Consider the following 15576-nt stretch of genomic DNA (forward strand, 5'->3'; position numbering starts at 1 on the left):
GAGCCAGCTATTGAATCAACATCTAGTGAAGCACTTTGATGTAGAAAGGAAGGGGGTGGGGAATGTTTTAAATATCTGCCTTTGTGGGTGGGATTGCTTCTGAAGTTAAGGAGACAAGGAAGGCATTTTAAAAATGTAACTTTCATTGTGAAGAAATCGATGTATTAAGAATGTGTCACTGACACTGAAAAAGCTACAGAATTCCCAGGACCCTGATTATAGAGCACACCTGCTAACATTTAAATACTATAAATAGGGACATTTGAGCTCAAGCTCCTCTAAAAGGTTGCCTATGTCTTGAGATTGTTTTCAAGATCAGATGTTGCATTTAATTTAGCATGGCTATGCCATGCTATCTGTGTGTGTGTTTGTGCGTATGTCTGTCTGTACTCCATTGACACAGGCTGGCATAGCTGTATGTTACTTGACATGGTTTTTAACAAGTGAAAAGAGTTAACAGTTTAAAAAGATGAGTAAGCTTGTAGTATAAATCCCACCTTGGGAAGAAAAATAGGTGCTGTTTTAAACTTAAACGAAGGAAAGTGCTCCAAAGCTTTTTGGAGATTGGAAAAAAAATTCTTTGAGACCATTCACTCCTTAGTGAGGATAATTGATATGTTTGTATTTTTGTTACAAACTTTCCTCTTAAGTAGACAAACAATATTTTCATTAAATACAAACAAAACAGCAGAACACCATTTCAATGAGTTGAAGATCGAAGCACAAACCAACAAAGGGAAGGAATGTCAAAATCTCCAAAAGAGATTCAGTAAATAACTCTCTGTGCTTCTGACTTGATTTTTCCCTCTTAGGGCATGGTTACACTGCAGTTAAAAACCCACAACTGATCTGTCTAAGCTGACTCAGGCTCACAGGGCTCAGGATAAGGGGCTATTTAATTGAGGTGTAGATGTTTGGGCATGGCTGGGACACAGGCTCTGGGACTCTGTGAGGCAAGAGGATCCCAGAGCATGGGCTCCAGCCTGAGCCTGAGGGCAGGTCTACACTACTGCTGGTAGCCAATCTAATTGAAGCGATTTGAGCTACGTTAGTAGCATAACTCAAGTCAACGTAGTTTAGATCTACTTGCCACGGGGTCCACACTACGCCATGTTGACAGGAGATGCTCTCCTGCCGACTTTGCTTTCGCCTCTCATTGAGGTGGAATACAGAAATTGATGGAAGAGTGCTCACCTATCGATTGAGCATGTCTTCACTAGACCTACTAAACTGATGCCGCTGCATCAATTGCAACAGTACCGATTTAGCTCCATAGTGAAGACAAGCCATGAATGTCTATACTGCAATTAAACCCATAGCCCAAGCCTCTTAGTCAGATGGCACAGGTCAGCCGCGAGTGTCTAACTGCAGTGTAGGCATACCCTTAGTTGTGTCTTTTCCTTGATGACTGTGTGTTTGCCTTTCACCTCTGTTATTGGGTCCAGTGCTGCTGCTGCTTCTCTGGCTCAGCACAATAAAACTGGTTCAAGTTTGTTTTTATCACTGACTTCAGAGGCATGTCTGCCTTGTTCCCTGGTCCTAAGATTTATTTTTAAAATATTTGCTCATCCATCATCACCTCTATAGGTTTCACAGCAGCAAAATTTTTAACCCTCTACACTTGGCCTCTCCCTTCTGCCTGCCATTATTTCTTGTAGCAAATCTCTCCAAATAATCATCCTGAGGATTTTCAGATGTGTTTTAGATCAGGGATTTAGACCACTGGCATTACATTAATTAGATTATGGCTTTTAAATGAATACAGGATACTGAGGCATTGAAAAGACACAATAAAATATGTCTTTATTCCTTGCCTGTTTACCCTACTTTCCCCACCCAAAGGGGAAGTGCTTATCTCATCTCTTCTCTCTGCATGTCTAGTTAATCACATAGTAAGTCTTTTTTTTTTTTTTTTTTTTAATGATGGACACCTGATAAAGAGCAGAAATATAGGGTTTGGAGATGAGTGATGAAAATGTAGAGAGAGAGTAAAAAGATTAAGGCTGTTAATTTAGTCAGGGGATGTGAAAGGCATGTATGAAATAATAAATGACAAAGAAAAAGTAAATCAGGCAGTCCCATTTATTATAATGCAATAAGGGGGCATTCAGTATAAATTGAAAGGCAGCAAATTTAAAACAAATACAAGGAAATAGCCTTTTCTATACAAATGTTTAACTAACCTGCAGAACTCTCTGCCATAAGATAGCATTGAGTCAAAGTGTTTAGGGGGATTCTGGGAAACCATTATATCCATTTGGATTTCGCAGGAAAGAATAGTATAAAACACCATGCTTGAGGTCATAAATCAGCTTTTAACTGCCAGAATTTAGGAAGCAGTCTCTTTATGGCCAGGTTATTCCATAATTCTCCACTATGGGGTTCTGCACTTTCTTCTTAAAACTTTTTTACTGGCCAGTGCCTGAGAGGACACAGGACTAATGGACGACTGATCTGATCTGGTACGTCAAGTTCTGTGTTCCTGACTTCATACTGAATCCTCATTTATTGCAAACTTGGACTTGAACCAGCAGAGTCAAAGTGGCCACGGATGGGTAGAGCGAGAGAAGGAAATTCCGGATTACAACAGTTCTGTTAGTTCTCTGCACTCCTTATTGCTGCCTTTCTGCCCTGTCTAGGTTAATTGGTAGGGCTACTGCATGCCCTGAAAAGGGATAAACATGCAGCGTATTGCAGGTGGGACATGCTTCAGAAGAAGTGCTGTAGAATTCCTTGTTCGCTCCATGAGGTGTTAGTAATGAGAATCATTATGCAGAGTTAAATCTAGTACAGAAGTTCTCAAACTTCATTGCACCACGACCTGCTTCTGACAACAAAAATTACTACATGACCCCAGGAGTGGGGATTGAAGCCTGAGCCCGCCGGAGGCTACCACCCAGGGTGGAGGGGCCAAAGCCCCACCGCCCTGGACAGGGAGTGCAAAGCCAAAGTCCAGGGGCTTCAGCCCTAGGCAGGAGGCCTGTAATCTGAGCCCTGTGCCCAGGGCTGAAGCCCTCAGGCTTGGGCCTCAGGCAATGGGGCTTTGACTTCAGCCTTGGTCCCCAGCAAGTCTAAGCCAGCCTGGGCGACCACATTAAAACAGGGTCACGACCCACCTTGGGGTCCTGACTCACAGTTCAAGAACTGCTGATCTAGTATATCAATTTCAAGATACAATATCTCACAACTCTGTGCCTTTGTCAGACACTGGTATTTCCTCTTTCTCCTCCTTTTGTAACCCTTCCTTGGTCTCCAAGACCTCTTTACCTAAAGTGTGATGATCTCCTTGGCTGAGGACTATGTAAGATTCTCTTTCAAGCTAGTTTCTGGTACTTGGTCAGAAAGATGGGTTCAAACTGCTTATTAAGTTGAATTGCTTAGTTTAGTACTGTCTGGTCCTTTTACTCTTCTTCACCTCCCCCCATGGGTTTTGGCTTTGAGTTTAGATTTTGGTAAGATCATGTGACAAAATCCAGGTAGCAATTTGTAGCTTTTCCCAAAAATATCTTTAAATCACAAATTCTTTAGGGAGAAGAAAATGGAGGCAGAAAAGCCTATGAGCTGGCTTATTACAGCTAGTCTTGGAACGAGCTACAGTCATGAATCTTGATTTTTAAATGTTTTGTTTTTAGTGATGAGCCAGCTTCCTTCACTTTGGACTCAACAGTAAGCTGTCTTATTCAGCGTTGATGGGACTTTCTGAGAATACTGAAATGGGCTATGATTTTACTAATACAGCTGAGGTCAATGAAGACTCTTGCAGTTGTAACCTGAAACTTTTGAGAGCAAGCATTGCGATGTTGGTGTTCACAATTCTTGTATTGCTGACATTGGCTACAAACCTAATCGCAGATGAATTGAACTACCAGCCTTTATTTAATAACTATAACTATCTTTGAAAAATTTAAATGAGCAGGTATTCTAGTTGTTCAAAATGGACCGAAGATGAGTCAGTTGTACTGATGGATAATACAAACTAGATTTAGCAACTGTCTTGTTTCAGTATGAGAAAAGTGCTAAATTATGTTCAAATTATTTCTGAATCTTTCTTGAAACTTTTAACGTCAGTGGAATTAAAAGTTGAGAACTACCTGATTAGCCCCTGGTGTCAGAGGAAAGGCAGAATGGGGCTGCACGCAAACCCTGGCATGGGGGGGAAGGAGATAGATGGGGCAATGGGTGGTATACAGAACCCTTGGGATGAGGGTGGGGTGGAAGTGGGGCTGCAGGGAGCCCTTGAAATATAGAGGGGGATGGGAAGATAGAGAGAGAGCTTGTGGGGGGAATGTTGGATGCAAGGACACTGGTATATGGTGTGTATTTGGCTTTCAAAAGCAACAAAGTGGTGTGCAACCCTCTAGTTCAGAGGTGGGCAAACTACGGCCCATGGGCCACATCCTGCCTGCAGGACCATCCTGCCCAGCCCCTGAGCTCCTGGCCCGGGAGGCTAGCCCCCTGCTATTCACCCTCCCCCACAGCCTCCGCTCATGGTGCCCCCAGCGCAATACGCTGGGCTGCCGCAGCCTGACCCAGTGTTCTGTGCTGCGCAGTGGTGTGGCTGGCTCCAGCTGGGTGGCACGGCTGCCTGTCCTGGTGCTCTGGGGGGCATTGCTGTAGGGCTGCTAGCCACCAGTGTGCGAAGCAGCTCGATAAGAGGACAGGGAGCAGGGGGGGTTGGATAGAGGGCAGGGGAGTTCGGGGTGGTGGTCAGGTGGCGGGGGTGTGGATAGGGGATGGGGTGGACAGAGGATGGGGAACAGGGGGGTTGAATGGGGGCAGGGGTGATTTATGCATGCCTCACTAAAAGAAGAACTCCAGTGACTTTCTCTTCATTTAGTCATAACTCTAGCAAAGGGGTTGCAGACATATTTCTAGGATCACTTGATGAAGAAATATTCAGCAATCTGTACAATGTTACTTCTAGCAACCTCAGAATTTTCTTATTTATGTGTATAATGTACACGCCAAACATCAGAGGTGGTAATTACAGCTTGTTAGTAAAGTGTAAATTGTTAGCATAGCTATTAGAACATGGTTTGAATTTGGCACGGCTGACCTTGAAATAGTGCAAGAATGCTTCACTTCTTAGTCACTAAGTCTGCGAGGCAGCATGACTGATACTTTTTTGTTACACAGCGAATTGATTTTCAGCAGCTCTAGCATGCTGTCCATTAATAATACATGAAGAGTAAAATTTACTTTGGTAGGTAAAATACATTGATGTTGTCCCTCTTTAGTCTTCATTACTGTAGAATGAGTTTCTTTCCTTCATTACTGCTTCAGGATTTATCATATGCCAAAATTGCAGGCCCGGGAGTTGGTAGTATTGAACTGGGGGAACTAAAAGCTGCAAGCGTCCCGGCTGAGTACATGCACAGGTTGGTGCCAAGGCACTAAGGCTATGGCTACACTACAGAGCTTACAATGGCACAGCTGCACTGATGCAGCCGTGCCGCTCTAGTGCTGCTAGTGCAGACGTGCTAAGCCGATGGCAGAAGCTCTCCCACCAACATTGTGCTGTCCACACTGGTACATCACTCGGGGTGGGCGGGTTTGGCTTATTCACACCTCTGAGTGACGTACCTTATGGACAGTAACTGTAGTGTGTACATAGCCTAAGTAAAGAGTAGGGTCAGGACCCGCCTTTCAGTTCCTGCTTGTCATGCTCTGAGAAAATAGTTACGCAAGTAGAGTGTGATTTCTTCATATTTAAATTTCTTCTAACCTTTCCCCAAGCTTTTGTTCGGCTCCCTAGTGCGATTTTTAATAGTCATTTGTCACCACTGCTCTGTCAGTGTTTCTTTAACCAAAATGCTATTAACTTAAATGCTGCCTTTGTAAAATTCAGTATATATCCAAGGCATATTGACTGTAGACCTGTGTAGTTTTAAAGAAGAGAACAACCCAAACACTAGCTTTAAATTCAAATCTATATTTGAAGGAAGCAAATTCTAAAGCTTTTGTAGTCAGGAGAAAATGCCTGCCTGCCTTCTCTTTTGAGCAAAAATCTCATGGCATATCTCCCTAGAAAACCTATAGCTGGTCTCTGAATCAGAACTGCTCTCTAGCCTAGCAACCTAATTCCTCTTCCGCCTAACTCTGGTTCCAAAGGATTGGAGCTGGGGCACTGTATTGGGGACTTCTATGATGAGCTAATGGGTCTCATGATCCTAAATGCTGGATTCCAAGAGAACTGAGGTGGATGTTTACTTGTTAGCTCTCTGGGTCTAACAGACTCTGCTGATCCATCTTAGCTTTTCAGTTCAGATCATTTTAAAAAGCTTTCTGTTTGTCCTAAGTCCCAAGTGGCTTTACTGACTTGCAGTCAGCCCTCTTGCTAGTCTAAATTTGTTTTCACTGGGCTGTTGCAACACTTTAAAAATACTTAACTTAAAGCTGTATGGTGCATAAAATGATTACATCTGTGCATGGTGGTGGTAGTAATGCTGCTAAAGGCTTTGTTTTTCATTCTTAAAATAACTCTTTAGTTTAAAGCTCAAGCTGAAGACAGCAGTGTTTTAATGTCATGAATTGTCTCAATGCTTTAGCTTCAGACTCAAGATTTCTTTCAGTAGAAAAGTCTTCTAAAACATGGGAAATGCCTTATTCCCTCTGAGAATATTTGTTGTGTTGTTGTACGAGGCTGTACTTTCTGTACAGCAGTTTCTTTACAAATTCTTTATTCTATAGGATTTAAAATATGTATTTTATTTTATCTCTAACACTTTTATATACAGGCTTAACCCAAAGGCAGAAAACATAGAAGCACATACTGCATCCATGTTTGGGAAAAGATAGTTACTACGGACAACAGGGATAAACATCGACGACATAAGAAAGATGAGTATGTTAAAACCAAGTGGGCTTAAGGCTCCTACCAAGATCAGCAAGCCTGGAAGTACAGCATTGAAAACAGCTGCATCTGTTGCTGCTGGTAATGAAGATTTTAATATCTTAACACTTTTTTCTTAAGTATCCTTTCTTCTAACAAAAACTAATCTGAAGGTTGTGGTTGAATTCTCATATCTAATCTAACTGAACTAGTGTGTTCAGTACACAGTAAAATCTGAATTTACAAACTGGGCATAATTCTGAGTTCATAAGAAAAGGGCATTTTAAAAAATTGAAAGGGTTATTTTATTTCCTTGAATGTTACTCCATTTACCTAGTGATATAATTTAAAGAATTGGTCATTCTAAGAAAGAGCATTCTATCTCGGAGTGTGCCATGCTTCCAGACTTGTGAATTGTGAGCTGGTCACTCATAACAAATTAAAGTCAGCCGCATTCCAGGTGTCATGTCATTATGTGGCATATTATTGGTCATGTGGGGTCTGAGGTAGGTGCTTGCCAGTATAGCCAACTGCTGCTTGTTTACTCCTCAGTACAGTAATCTCTTAAAGTGATCATACCATAATACAAGGCTTCAAGCTTTTCTGACAGTAATATACAATTTTACCTTCTAGCTAGTAAATTTAAATTTAGTGCCATAGTATTATGTGTTTTTATTTTTGATCCTTCAGAATGTGCCGGCTATTGAGTAAAAATATGCTGGTACTTTAGAGTCTTAGAAACAAATATTAATTTCTGTATAGATACAAATATTGTAAAGGCTTGAGGCCCAAAGCTCTCGTCTTCTCAAAACAGCAGTTTTTGCCAAATTGACCATGTAGTCAGGCAGCTCAGAAATGAAGCTGATGATTATTAAATGTATCCCATTTTTAAATGGACAAAGGAGAGTAATGAGCATATGGTTAAAACATGGGCCTGGGAGTCAGACTCTCTGGATTCTAGGCCTGACTCTATGGACTTCCTTTAGGTTCAAGCTCTTTTGGACTTCTGTTTTCTCACCTATCATCTTTGGCTAATACTACCTCAGTGGAGGATTAGACTTAACTTGCTAAAGAGTGTAAAGCATCTTGAGATATATTAAATTCACAGTAGAAATACAGACTGGGATCTTCAAAGGCACCTGAGGAAGTCAGGCATCCAAGTTCTGCTGGAAGTCGGCTCTTAGACATCTTGGACAATCCCAGCCCCAAAATGCAATTCTCAGTTATCCAATTCTGATACGTTTATAATGAACAATTTGGTACATAGTCAAAATATGCTTAAGCCCAATTCAGAGTTCTGGGGCAAGCAATTTTTCTTGAAGAGTAAGTCTAACATTTTTTCATCATAATGGTAAAGGTGGGCAAGTGGATTTTGTGCAGGGTTGGTAAATTTTCATTAAAACGTTGCAAGACTGGATCAAAGGCTGTTTAGCTATTAATTTCTTAAACTGGTTAAGGAAATGTGAGAATACTGCAATCTCAATATAGCAGTAAGAAAATACATGTTTACTTTCTTCCTTCAGAGTTACTTTCTAAATGGAAACAAGCTCATGATGCATACTGGAATATAAATGTGTTTTAACTGATATTGCTTCCTTACTGTGTTTGGCTCCAGCTCCAGCAGAAAAAGCAGTGTCCAGTGAAAAGCCGTCAAGCACCCCCACCTCGGAGGCACATGATGACTTTGTGGATGACTTCAGAGTTGGGGAGCGTGTTTGGGTCAATGGAAACAAACCTGGCTTTATTCAGTTTCTTGGAGAAACACAGTTTGCTCCAGGACAGTGGGCAGGGATTGTTCTAGATGAACCCATTGGCAAGAATGATGGCTCTGTAGCTGGAGTTCGCTATTTCCAGTGTGAACCTTCACGGGGAATATTTACAAGGCCATCAAAGCTGACAAGAAAAGTGCTGGCAGAAGATGAAGCCAATGGTACACAGACAGCTAATGCTTCTAGAGCTACTTCACCAACCTCGACATCAGCTGTTAGTATTGTGTCTTCTCCCCCTGCAGCAGCTCCCCCTACAGGAATTCCTCAAAAGACTTCACCACCAGCTGGCAGGGAACCCTCTACTCCTACTCAAATTAGCAATCTGTCAAAAACTGCAAGTGAATCTATATCAAACCTCTCTGAAGCTGGGTCTGTAAAAAAAGGAGAAAGAGAACTCAAAATTGGAGATCGAGTTTTGGTAAGTTTCCCCCATCCCCATATCTCATTTCAGTCTAATAACCTATAACTTTTTTGATATTGTTTAAATCTATTTTTTTTTAATTAGTAAATAACCCAGATTCAAATACAGGCTTTCTGCTCTGTTGAGTTGTACAGGCTGGGAAGTAAGAAAGTTGTAATGAGGTGGTCCATGCTGGTGGGGTGGGGTTGATCATTGTCCACTACTGCATGGAATCAGAATCTGGGTGTCATATGGGCCCTACACTACTAACAGATATTGGATATTCTCCTTAGCTTGTACAGTTCGGGACTGTGCTATTGGAGCAGGAGGACCACAATTCTACCTTGCCAGGGATGTATGATTCAGATGGCTGTGCTCTGTAGCACAATGTCAGCGGTAAAGCTCTAGTAGCTGCAGATTTGTTATATTTTGTGGCTTGGGTAATACAGATACTAGTCTCCAGTTTCCATTTTTGTTTAACAATCAGATTAATAGCTGTAATTTGCTACTGTTGTCTTTTTATGGCCTAGCAAATCAATTTCCATGTTGCTTTCATATTGATTTATAATCATACATTAGATTCCTATGCTGCTGCTGTTACATAATGATGCCACTTGTCAGAAATACTGATTTTTAACTGAAATCTTCAGAATTAACATTCATTTCACTGTTGTTTTTTCTCTTTTGACTACTGGGCTAAGTAAAGCTGCTTACAGCTCTGTACTTTACCTCATCTCATTGTGCCAGAGTATCACAGAACATATGGTGTAGAATTTCTGCACCCTGTGTGGAGATCTCTGAAATACTAAAGCAGAACAGAGGCTGGTTTTGCAGCTTTCAGTCTATTGTGCTTTGCCAGCATTCAGTAAAATCTTTAATCGTGCTTTAACAAGCTATTTATATTTTCACCATCTTGCTTTAATTTTAAGCAGTACAATAGTGCTAAATACAAATTGCAGACTTGTCAGAGATTTCCATCCAATCTTTCTTTTAGTCATTCAGGGCTCAATGTCTCCAGCAAGCTTCTCAACAGTAGAATGCTTAATGGCTCCCATTAGTTATGACAGGCAGCAACAGAGCAGTCTTTTAAGACCAGTAATCACCTCGGGATTAGCTGTTCTGCCACTGATCTGTGAGTTTAGTTGGATGTCCTTCATAAGCCTCAGAACAGAAAACTTTGTATCACAGTTGTGATTTTTATTTTTTAAAATAGTTTCAAGTTCTCTTATCTGAAATGACCATTTTAAAGCTTTAAAAAGCTGTGTATTGATTTTTGGCCTTCGCTTAGTCCAGTGCAATAGAACATGGTACCTTTTTTGATGTGCATCTGCATCATAGAAGACTCCTGGAGAAAGATGTTCAGAGCTGTGGAAGTGGTGTTCAGCTGCTGGATGTGAGCACCAAACTTTGGTTGTGGGAAGCCCCACAAAACGAATTATGTTCTTGCAGGACATTTTTAAAGGCTTGCAAGCACCAAAGTGGTGGATTTAAAATAAAACTGAATTAATATTTGAAGGGTAAATCCCACCAGAGTTGCAACCGTTTGACCATAGGTCAGATTTTGGGTCTGAACTATTGTGTGTCCCTTGTATTAATCACTCTTAGAGCAGGCGGTATAGCTTGCTGTAACTTTTTAGTATTTAAGATATTGCAAATGAAGAGGCATCTTATGTTTACATTTCTGTTAGTAAGACAGGGCAGGAATTTGTACTACTGGCACATACAGCATCTCAGAACATGCTGTGAAAATCTTGTCAAGAAAATTGCATGGATGTTATTGTTTTATTTGTGGTGATACTATACAGGTAATGATTCTGTGGTGAAAAGGTGAGTTGAAAAACTGGGATACAATTTCTAGGAGATTATTGAATGTGTCAAGTGAATGGTGAGCTACTGGTCCAATTCCCCAAAGTTTACTAGTGTCTGAAAAGGAATTAGGGGTATCTTTATTGTCTCATGCATTTTTTGTGTGTGTGTGTGTGTGTGTGTGTGTGTGTGTGTGTGTGTGTGTGTGTGTGTGTGTGTGTGTGTGTGTGTGTGTGTGTGTGTGTGTGTGTGTGTGTGTGTGAGAGAGAGAGAGAGAGAATAAAAGGGGTAGAGAGTTCTTCATAAAGAATATCTCCCTGCTAGTCTTAGCTACTTAAACACCAACAGTCTAGTTAGTTGGTGCTGTAAGTCATTGCCTGAGGAGCTTGCAGACTGATCACACAGGATCTTCCTCTGTATTCCTCTATGTTTTATCTTGAAAATATGATGGGATGGTGATAGCATTTTGCAGACAAGGATTAACATGTCTGCACTTCATGGAGGGGGGAGAGTGAGTTTTCAGGGGGAATTTGACAGGAGAGGGTGCTTGTTAGGCATGCCAGAATAGAGAGGGAGATCCAAGCATAGGGGCAGCGTGGAAGAAGGTACAAAAGAGTAATGTGAAGTGAGAGGTGAGGCTTGATTCACTGGCAGAGTGAAGCTGAGGAGATTTTGTTTCTGCTGTGTCAATAAAAATTAAAGATCCATCATTTAACCCACCCTCCCCATCTGTCGGCGCTGACTTTATCAGGAGGTTGACTGCTGCCTTTGCTCCTCCAACACTGTCAGACTTCATTGCCCATTCGTTAGTCCAGTGGTTCTCAACCAAGGGTACATGTACCCCTGTGGGTACACAGAGCTCTTCCAGGGGGTACATCAACTCATCTAGACGTGCCAAGTTTTACAACAGGTTATATAAAAAGCATTAATTTAAGTCAGTACAAACTAAAAATTTTTACAATGACTTGTTTATACTGCTCTATATACTATACACTAAAATGTAAGTACAATATTTATATTCCAAGTGACACATTTAATTGGTAAAAATGAGAAAGTAAGCAATTTTTTAGTAACGTCGTGCTATGACACTTGGACTCATAGACTTTAGGGTCAGAAGGGACCAATATGATCATCGAATCTGACCTCCTGCACAAAGCAGGCCACAGAACCCTACCCATTCACTTCTATAACAAACCCCTAACCTATGTCCGAGTTATTGAAGTCTTCAAATTGTGGTTTGAAGACCTCAAGCTGCAGAGAATCCACCAGCAAGTGACCCATGTCCCACGCTGCAGAAGAGGCGAAAAACCTCCAGGGCCTCTGCCAGTCTGCCCCGGAGGAAAATTCCTTCCCGACCCCAAATATGGCGATCAGCTAAACCCTGAGCATGCAGGCAAGACTCACCAGCCAGCAAGTAAGCAAGTAGTTTTTAAAGTAAGGTGAAACGTAGAGGTACGCAAGACAAATGAGACTCCTGAAAAGGGGTATGGTAATCTGGAAAGGTTGAGAGCCACTGCATTAGTCCTCTTCTCTCTCAAGAACCTTTCTGACTTCCCCTATGCTGCCCCAATGCATGGGAGAAAAACTTCTTATCAAAATCTTGTCCTCCTCAAGATTCTCCTCTGCCATTATAAATACTGAACACTGCAATCTGACAGTGAGTAGGCAGGTGGCAAGCTGAGACTGCTTCTTATGCTCATTTTACCACTACCTCATCCTCCCTGATCCTTGGTTTGCCTGTTGTCTTGTCAGACTTCTAGACTGTGAGTTCTCTGTGGCAGTGACTTTGTTTTGTACAATGCCAAGCACATTGGGACCGTGATTTTTGATTGGGCCACACAGAGTACTGTAATGCAAATAATTAATAAACTACAACATAGTACATCATGCAAGGGTAAAATATAGAAGTTAAATTATCAATACATTTTTCTTTTTTTCTTTTTTTTTTTAATGTGTGTGGGTCTTTTGTAGCTGAGCTTCAACATTTGCATCAGTGTGTGTTAGATTTAAAAATAAAACTTCTTGGACTAATCTGTGTTCTCCAGTGTTCTAGATGCTAGATTGTACTCTGCTGATGTCATCCCAAACAATACATTTAAATCTCCAGAGTTGATTTCTTTAGTACAAAAATAAGTAAACTTAGCTGAACGTTGCAGCTGCATAAGCCTATCTGGTTTTAAAGGCACTTTCCCCTGCCTCGCCCAAACTGTGCTCCACTATCCATAACTTCAGAGTTGAAAGTCACTGACCAAGTGCTGGAGGCAGACTTTAGAACTGTCGGTCAGCATCAGTTGCTAGGAAAGACCTGCTCTTAACTACTTTAACATGCCTGTATGTTCAGTCTCTATTGGGTGGTTTAAATGCAGTCAGACCACTTCAATTTGAGGATAGAGCATTGTTGTCTTACCCACAGCAGGGAGGTTACACTGACTTTTTTGTAATATTTATTATTATACAGTAAGACAAGTTCTGTGGCACAAACAGTTTGTACTCCTGTACTCACCACAGGAATAGTGGTTCTTCCTCCAGGGGACAATTTAACCTCCCAGACCTACTGAACACCTACTGACACTCTCTGACACTCTAGTTCGACTATGCCATCACAACATCTAAAATTGAAATGCCAGCTGCATTCTTCTCAGTTCCTGGCCTGATTGATAGCTACTAGAAACTTTTTGTAAATGTCGGAATAGTCATGACCTACTGAAAATTATTAGGAATATGTCCTGTGCCCGTTCTTGAATGGGCAAACATTCAGAATTACAGAACAAAAATGGTGAGCCTTCAGGAGTTTAGGTTTGTAAAGCACAGGAGCAGTAGAGTTCCATTGTAAACAGTTGCTTGCTTGGGAGTCTTTATGGATACCTTACAAAGGAAATCCAGTTCTTGGAGGGAAATTCAAAATGGCAATCTTACTTTGTAGAGGTGTGGGTTGCAGCTGCTTAGTTAAGATTGCATTCTGAAATGGATTTAATATGGGGCTTACATTTCTGTTTACATGCAGGTGGCCCTTCACTGTGAAATTTGTTACTTTTTATGTTTGCATTTTCTATGTAATGTTTGGGTTTTTTTAAATACATATTTAGTGGGCATTGTTTGAAATTGGTCTGTCAGCAATTCATCCTTGACAGACTGACCTTTTTGTTGACTATTTTTTTACACACACACACACACACACACACACACACACACACACACACACACACACACACACACACGAGCTTTCACAAAAAATGGTAAAGAGGTGAGTTTTTAGTAGATTGGTACACTGAGAAAACTGTTTAGGATTAAGGATATTTTTGTGCTTTCATAACTGAAAATGTAAGCAGAACCAGTAGCTGACATTTAAACGTTCTCTTTCATGCACACAGCTTTCTCCATCAGCTGCTATGCTCCTCTATCGGATTTTTCTCCTACAATGGAGAAGGCTTTATATGCAGCTGCTGAGATGTTGTGTATGCCAGAGAAGTCCAGCCATAGGTCTGTTTCCCATGTCTAAATCATTTACGTATTAAATACACTAAGAAATTAATATACCACTTTTTGTTGTGAGACAGTTGAGCTCTTTCAACAGTGGTTCTCGAAACTGGTCCACTGCTTGTTCAGAGTAAGCACTCTGGTGGGCTGGGCCGGTTTGTTTACCTGCTGCATCTGCAGGTTTGGCCAATCACGGCTCCCACTGGCCGCAGTTCGCCGCTCCAGGCCAATGGGGGCTGCGGGAAACAGCGCGGGCCGAGGGATGTGCTGGCCGCCCTTCCTGCAGCTCCCATTGGCCTGGAGCGGCGAACTGCGGCCAGTCGGAGCCGTGATTGGCTGAACCTGTGGACACTGCAGGTAAACAGTCCGGCCTGCCAGGAGCTTTCCCTGAACAAGCAGCGGACCAGCTTTGAGAACCACTGCCCTATAACATACCTAAAACGAAAGCAAGAAAATTAAAAGTTTAACTCATTTTCTGATACCTACTGTTTGTTCCTTCATTGCCACTACTACATACCACTGACTCACTGCATAACCTTAACTCTGCCCTCTAGCATTACTAGCCTTCCAACACCAGTTTGTGGTTGGAAGAATGGCTTATAAGTTAGTTTCCTTTCTTCTGTGGACTTGTTTCAAGTATGTAATTGTTTCACAACAGTTATTTTTTGTGTATTAACTTTGGAGTAGAACTTCATAATGCTGCATGTTGCCATATTCAGCTCTCCCAAATACTTTTGCCAGGAAACTAATCTTGGTCCAAAACCGATATAGATATAGTTCTAGCTTCCATCGTACATCAGTCACACAGAGAAAGGAGCCCTGAAAGATCTTATCTTATCTCAGGGTATGTCTACATCTACAATTTTGCAGCGCTGGTTGTTACAGCTGTATTAGTACAGCTGTATAGGGCCAGCACTGCAGAGTGGCCACACTTACAGCAACCAGCGCTGCAAGTGGTGTTAGATGTGGCCACACTGCAGCGCTGTTGGGCGGCTTCAAGGGGGGTTCGGGGAACGCGAGAGCAAACCGCGGGGAAGGAGACCTGCTTCCCCGCGGTTTGCTCTCGCGTTCCCCGAACCCCCGAGCAAGCAGGTCTCCTTCCCCGCGGTTTGCTCTCGCATTCCCCGAACCCCCCTGCAAACCGCAGGGAAGGAGACCTGCTTGCTCGGGGATTCGGGGAACGCGAGAGCAAACCGGGGAAGGAGACCTGCTTGCTCGGGGGTTCGGGGAATGCGAGAGCAAACCGCGGGGAAGGAGACCTGCTTGCTCGGGGGTTCGGGGAACGCGAGAGC

General features: G+C 42.1%; 1 protein-coding gene across 19 annotated transcripts in view; it reads left to right on the forward strand.

The window, feature by feature from the left end:
• The window catches only part of CLIP1 (CAP-Gly domain containing linker protein 1), a 123791-nt gene that overhangs the window by 31729 nt on the left and 76486 nt on the right, over nucleotides 1-15576 (forward strand). For all 19 annotated transcript variants that reach the window (XM_030583048.1, XM_030583049.1, XM_030583046.1 and 16 more), the window contains exons 2-3: nucleotides 6738-6934; nucleotides 8448-9019. In XM_030583048.1, the coding sequence (XP_030438908.1) occupies nucleotides 6841-6934; nucleotides 8448-9019 (666 nt within the window). In that variant the 5' untranslated portion in view covers nucleotides 6738-6840. The remainder of the gene's footprint in view (nucleotides 1-6737; nucleotides 6935-8447; nucleotides 9020-15576) is intronic.

This window comes from Gopherus evgoodei, chromosome 13, assembly GCF_007399415.2.
Source record: "Gopherus evgoodei ecotype Sinaloan lineage chromosome 13, rGopEvg1_v1.p, whole genome shotgun sequence".
Taxonomy (NCBI): Eukaryota; Metazoa; Chordata; order Testudines; family Testudinidae; genus Gopherus; species Gopherus evgoodei.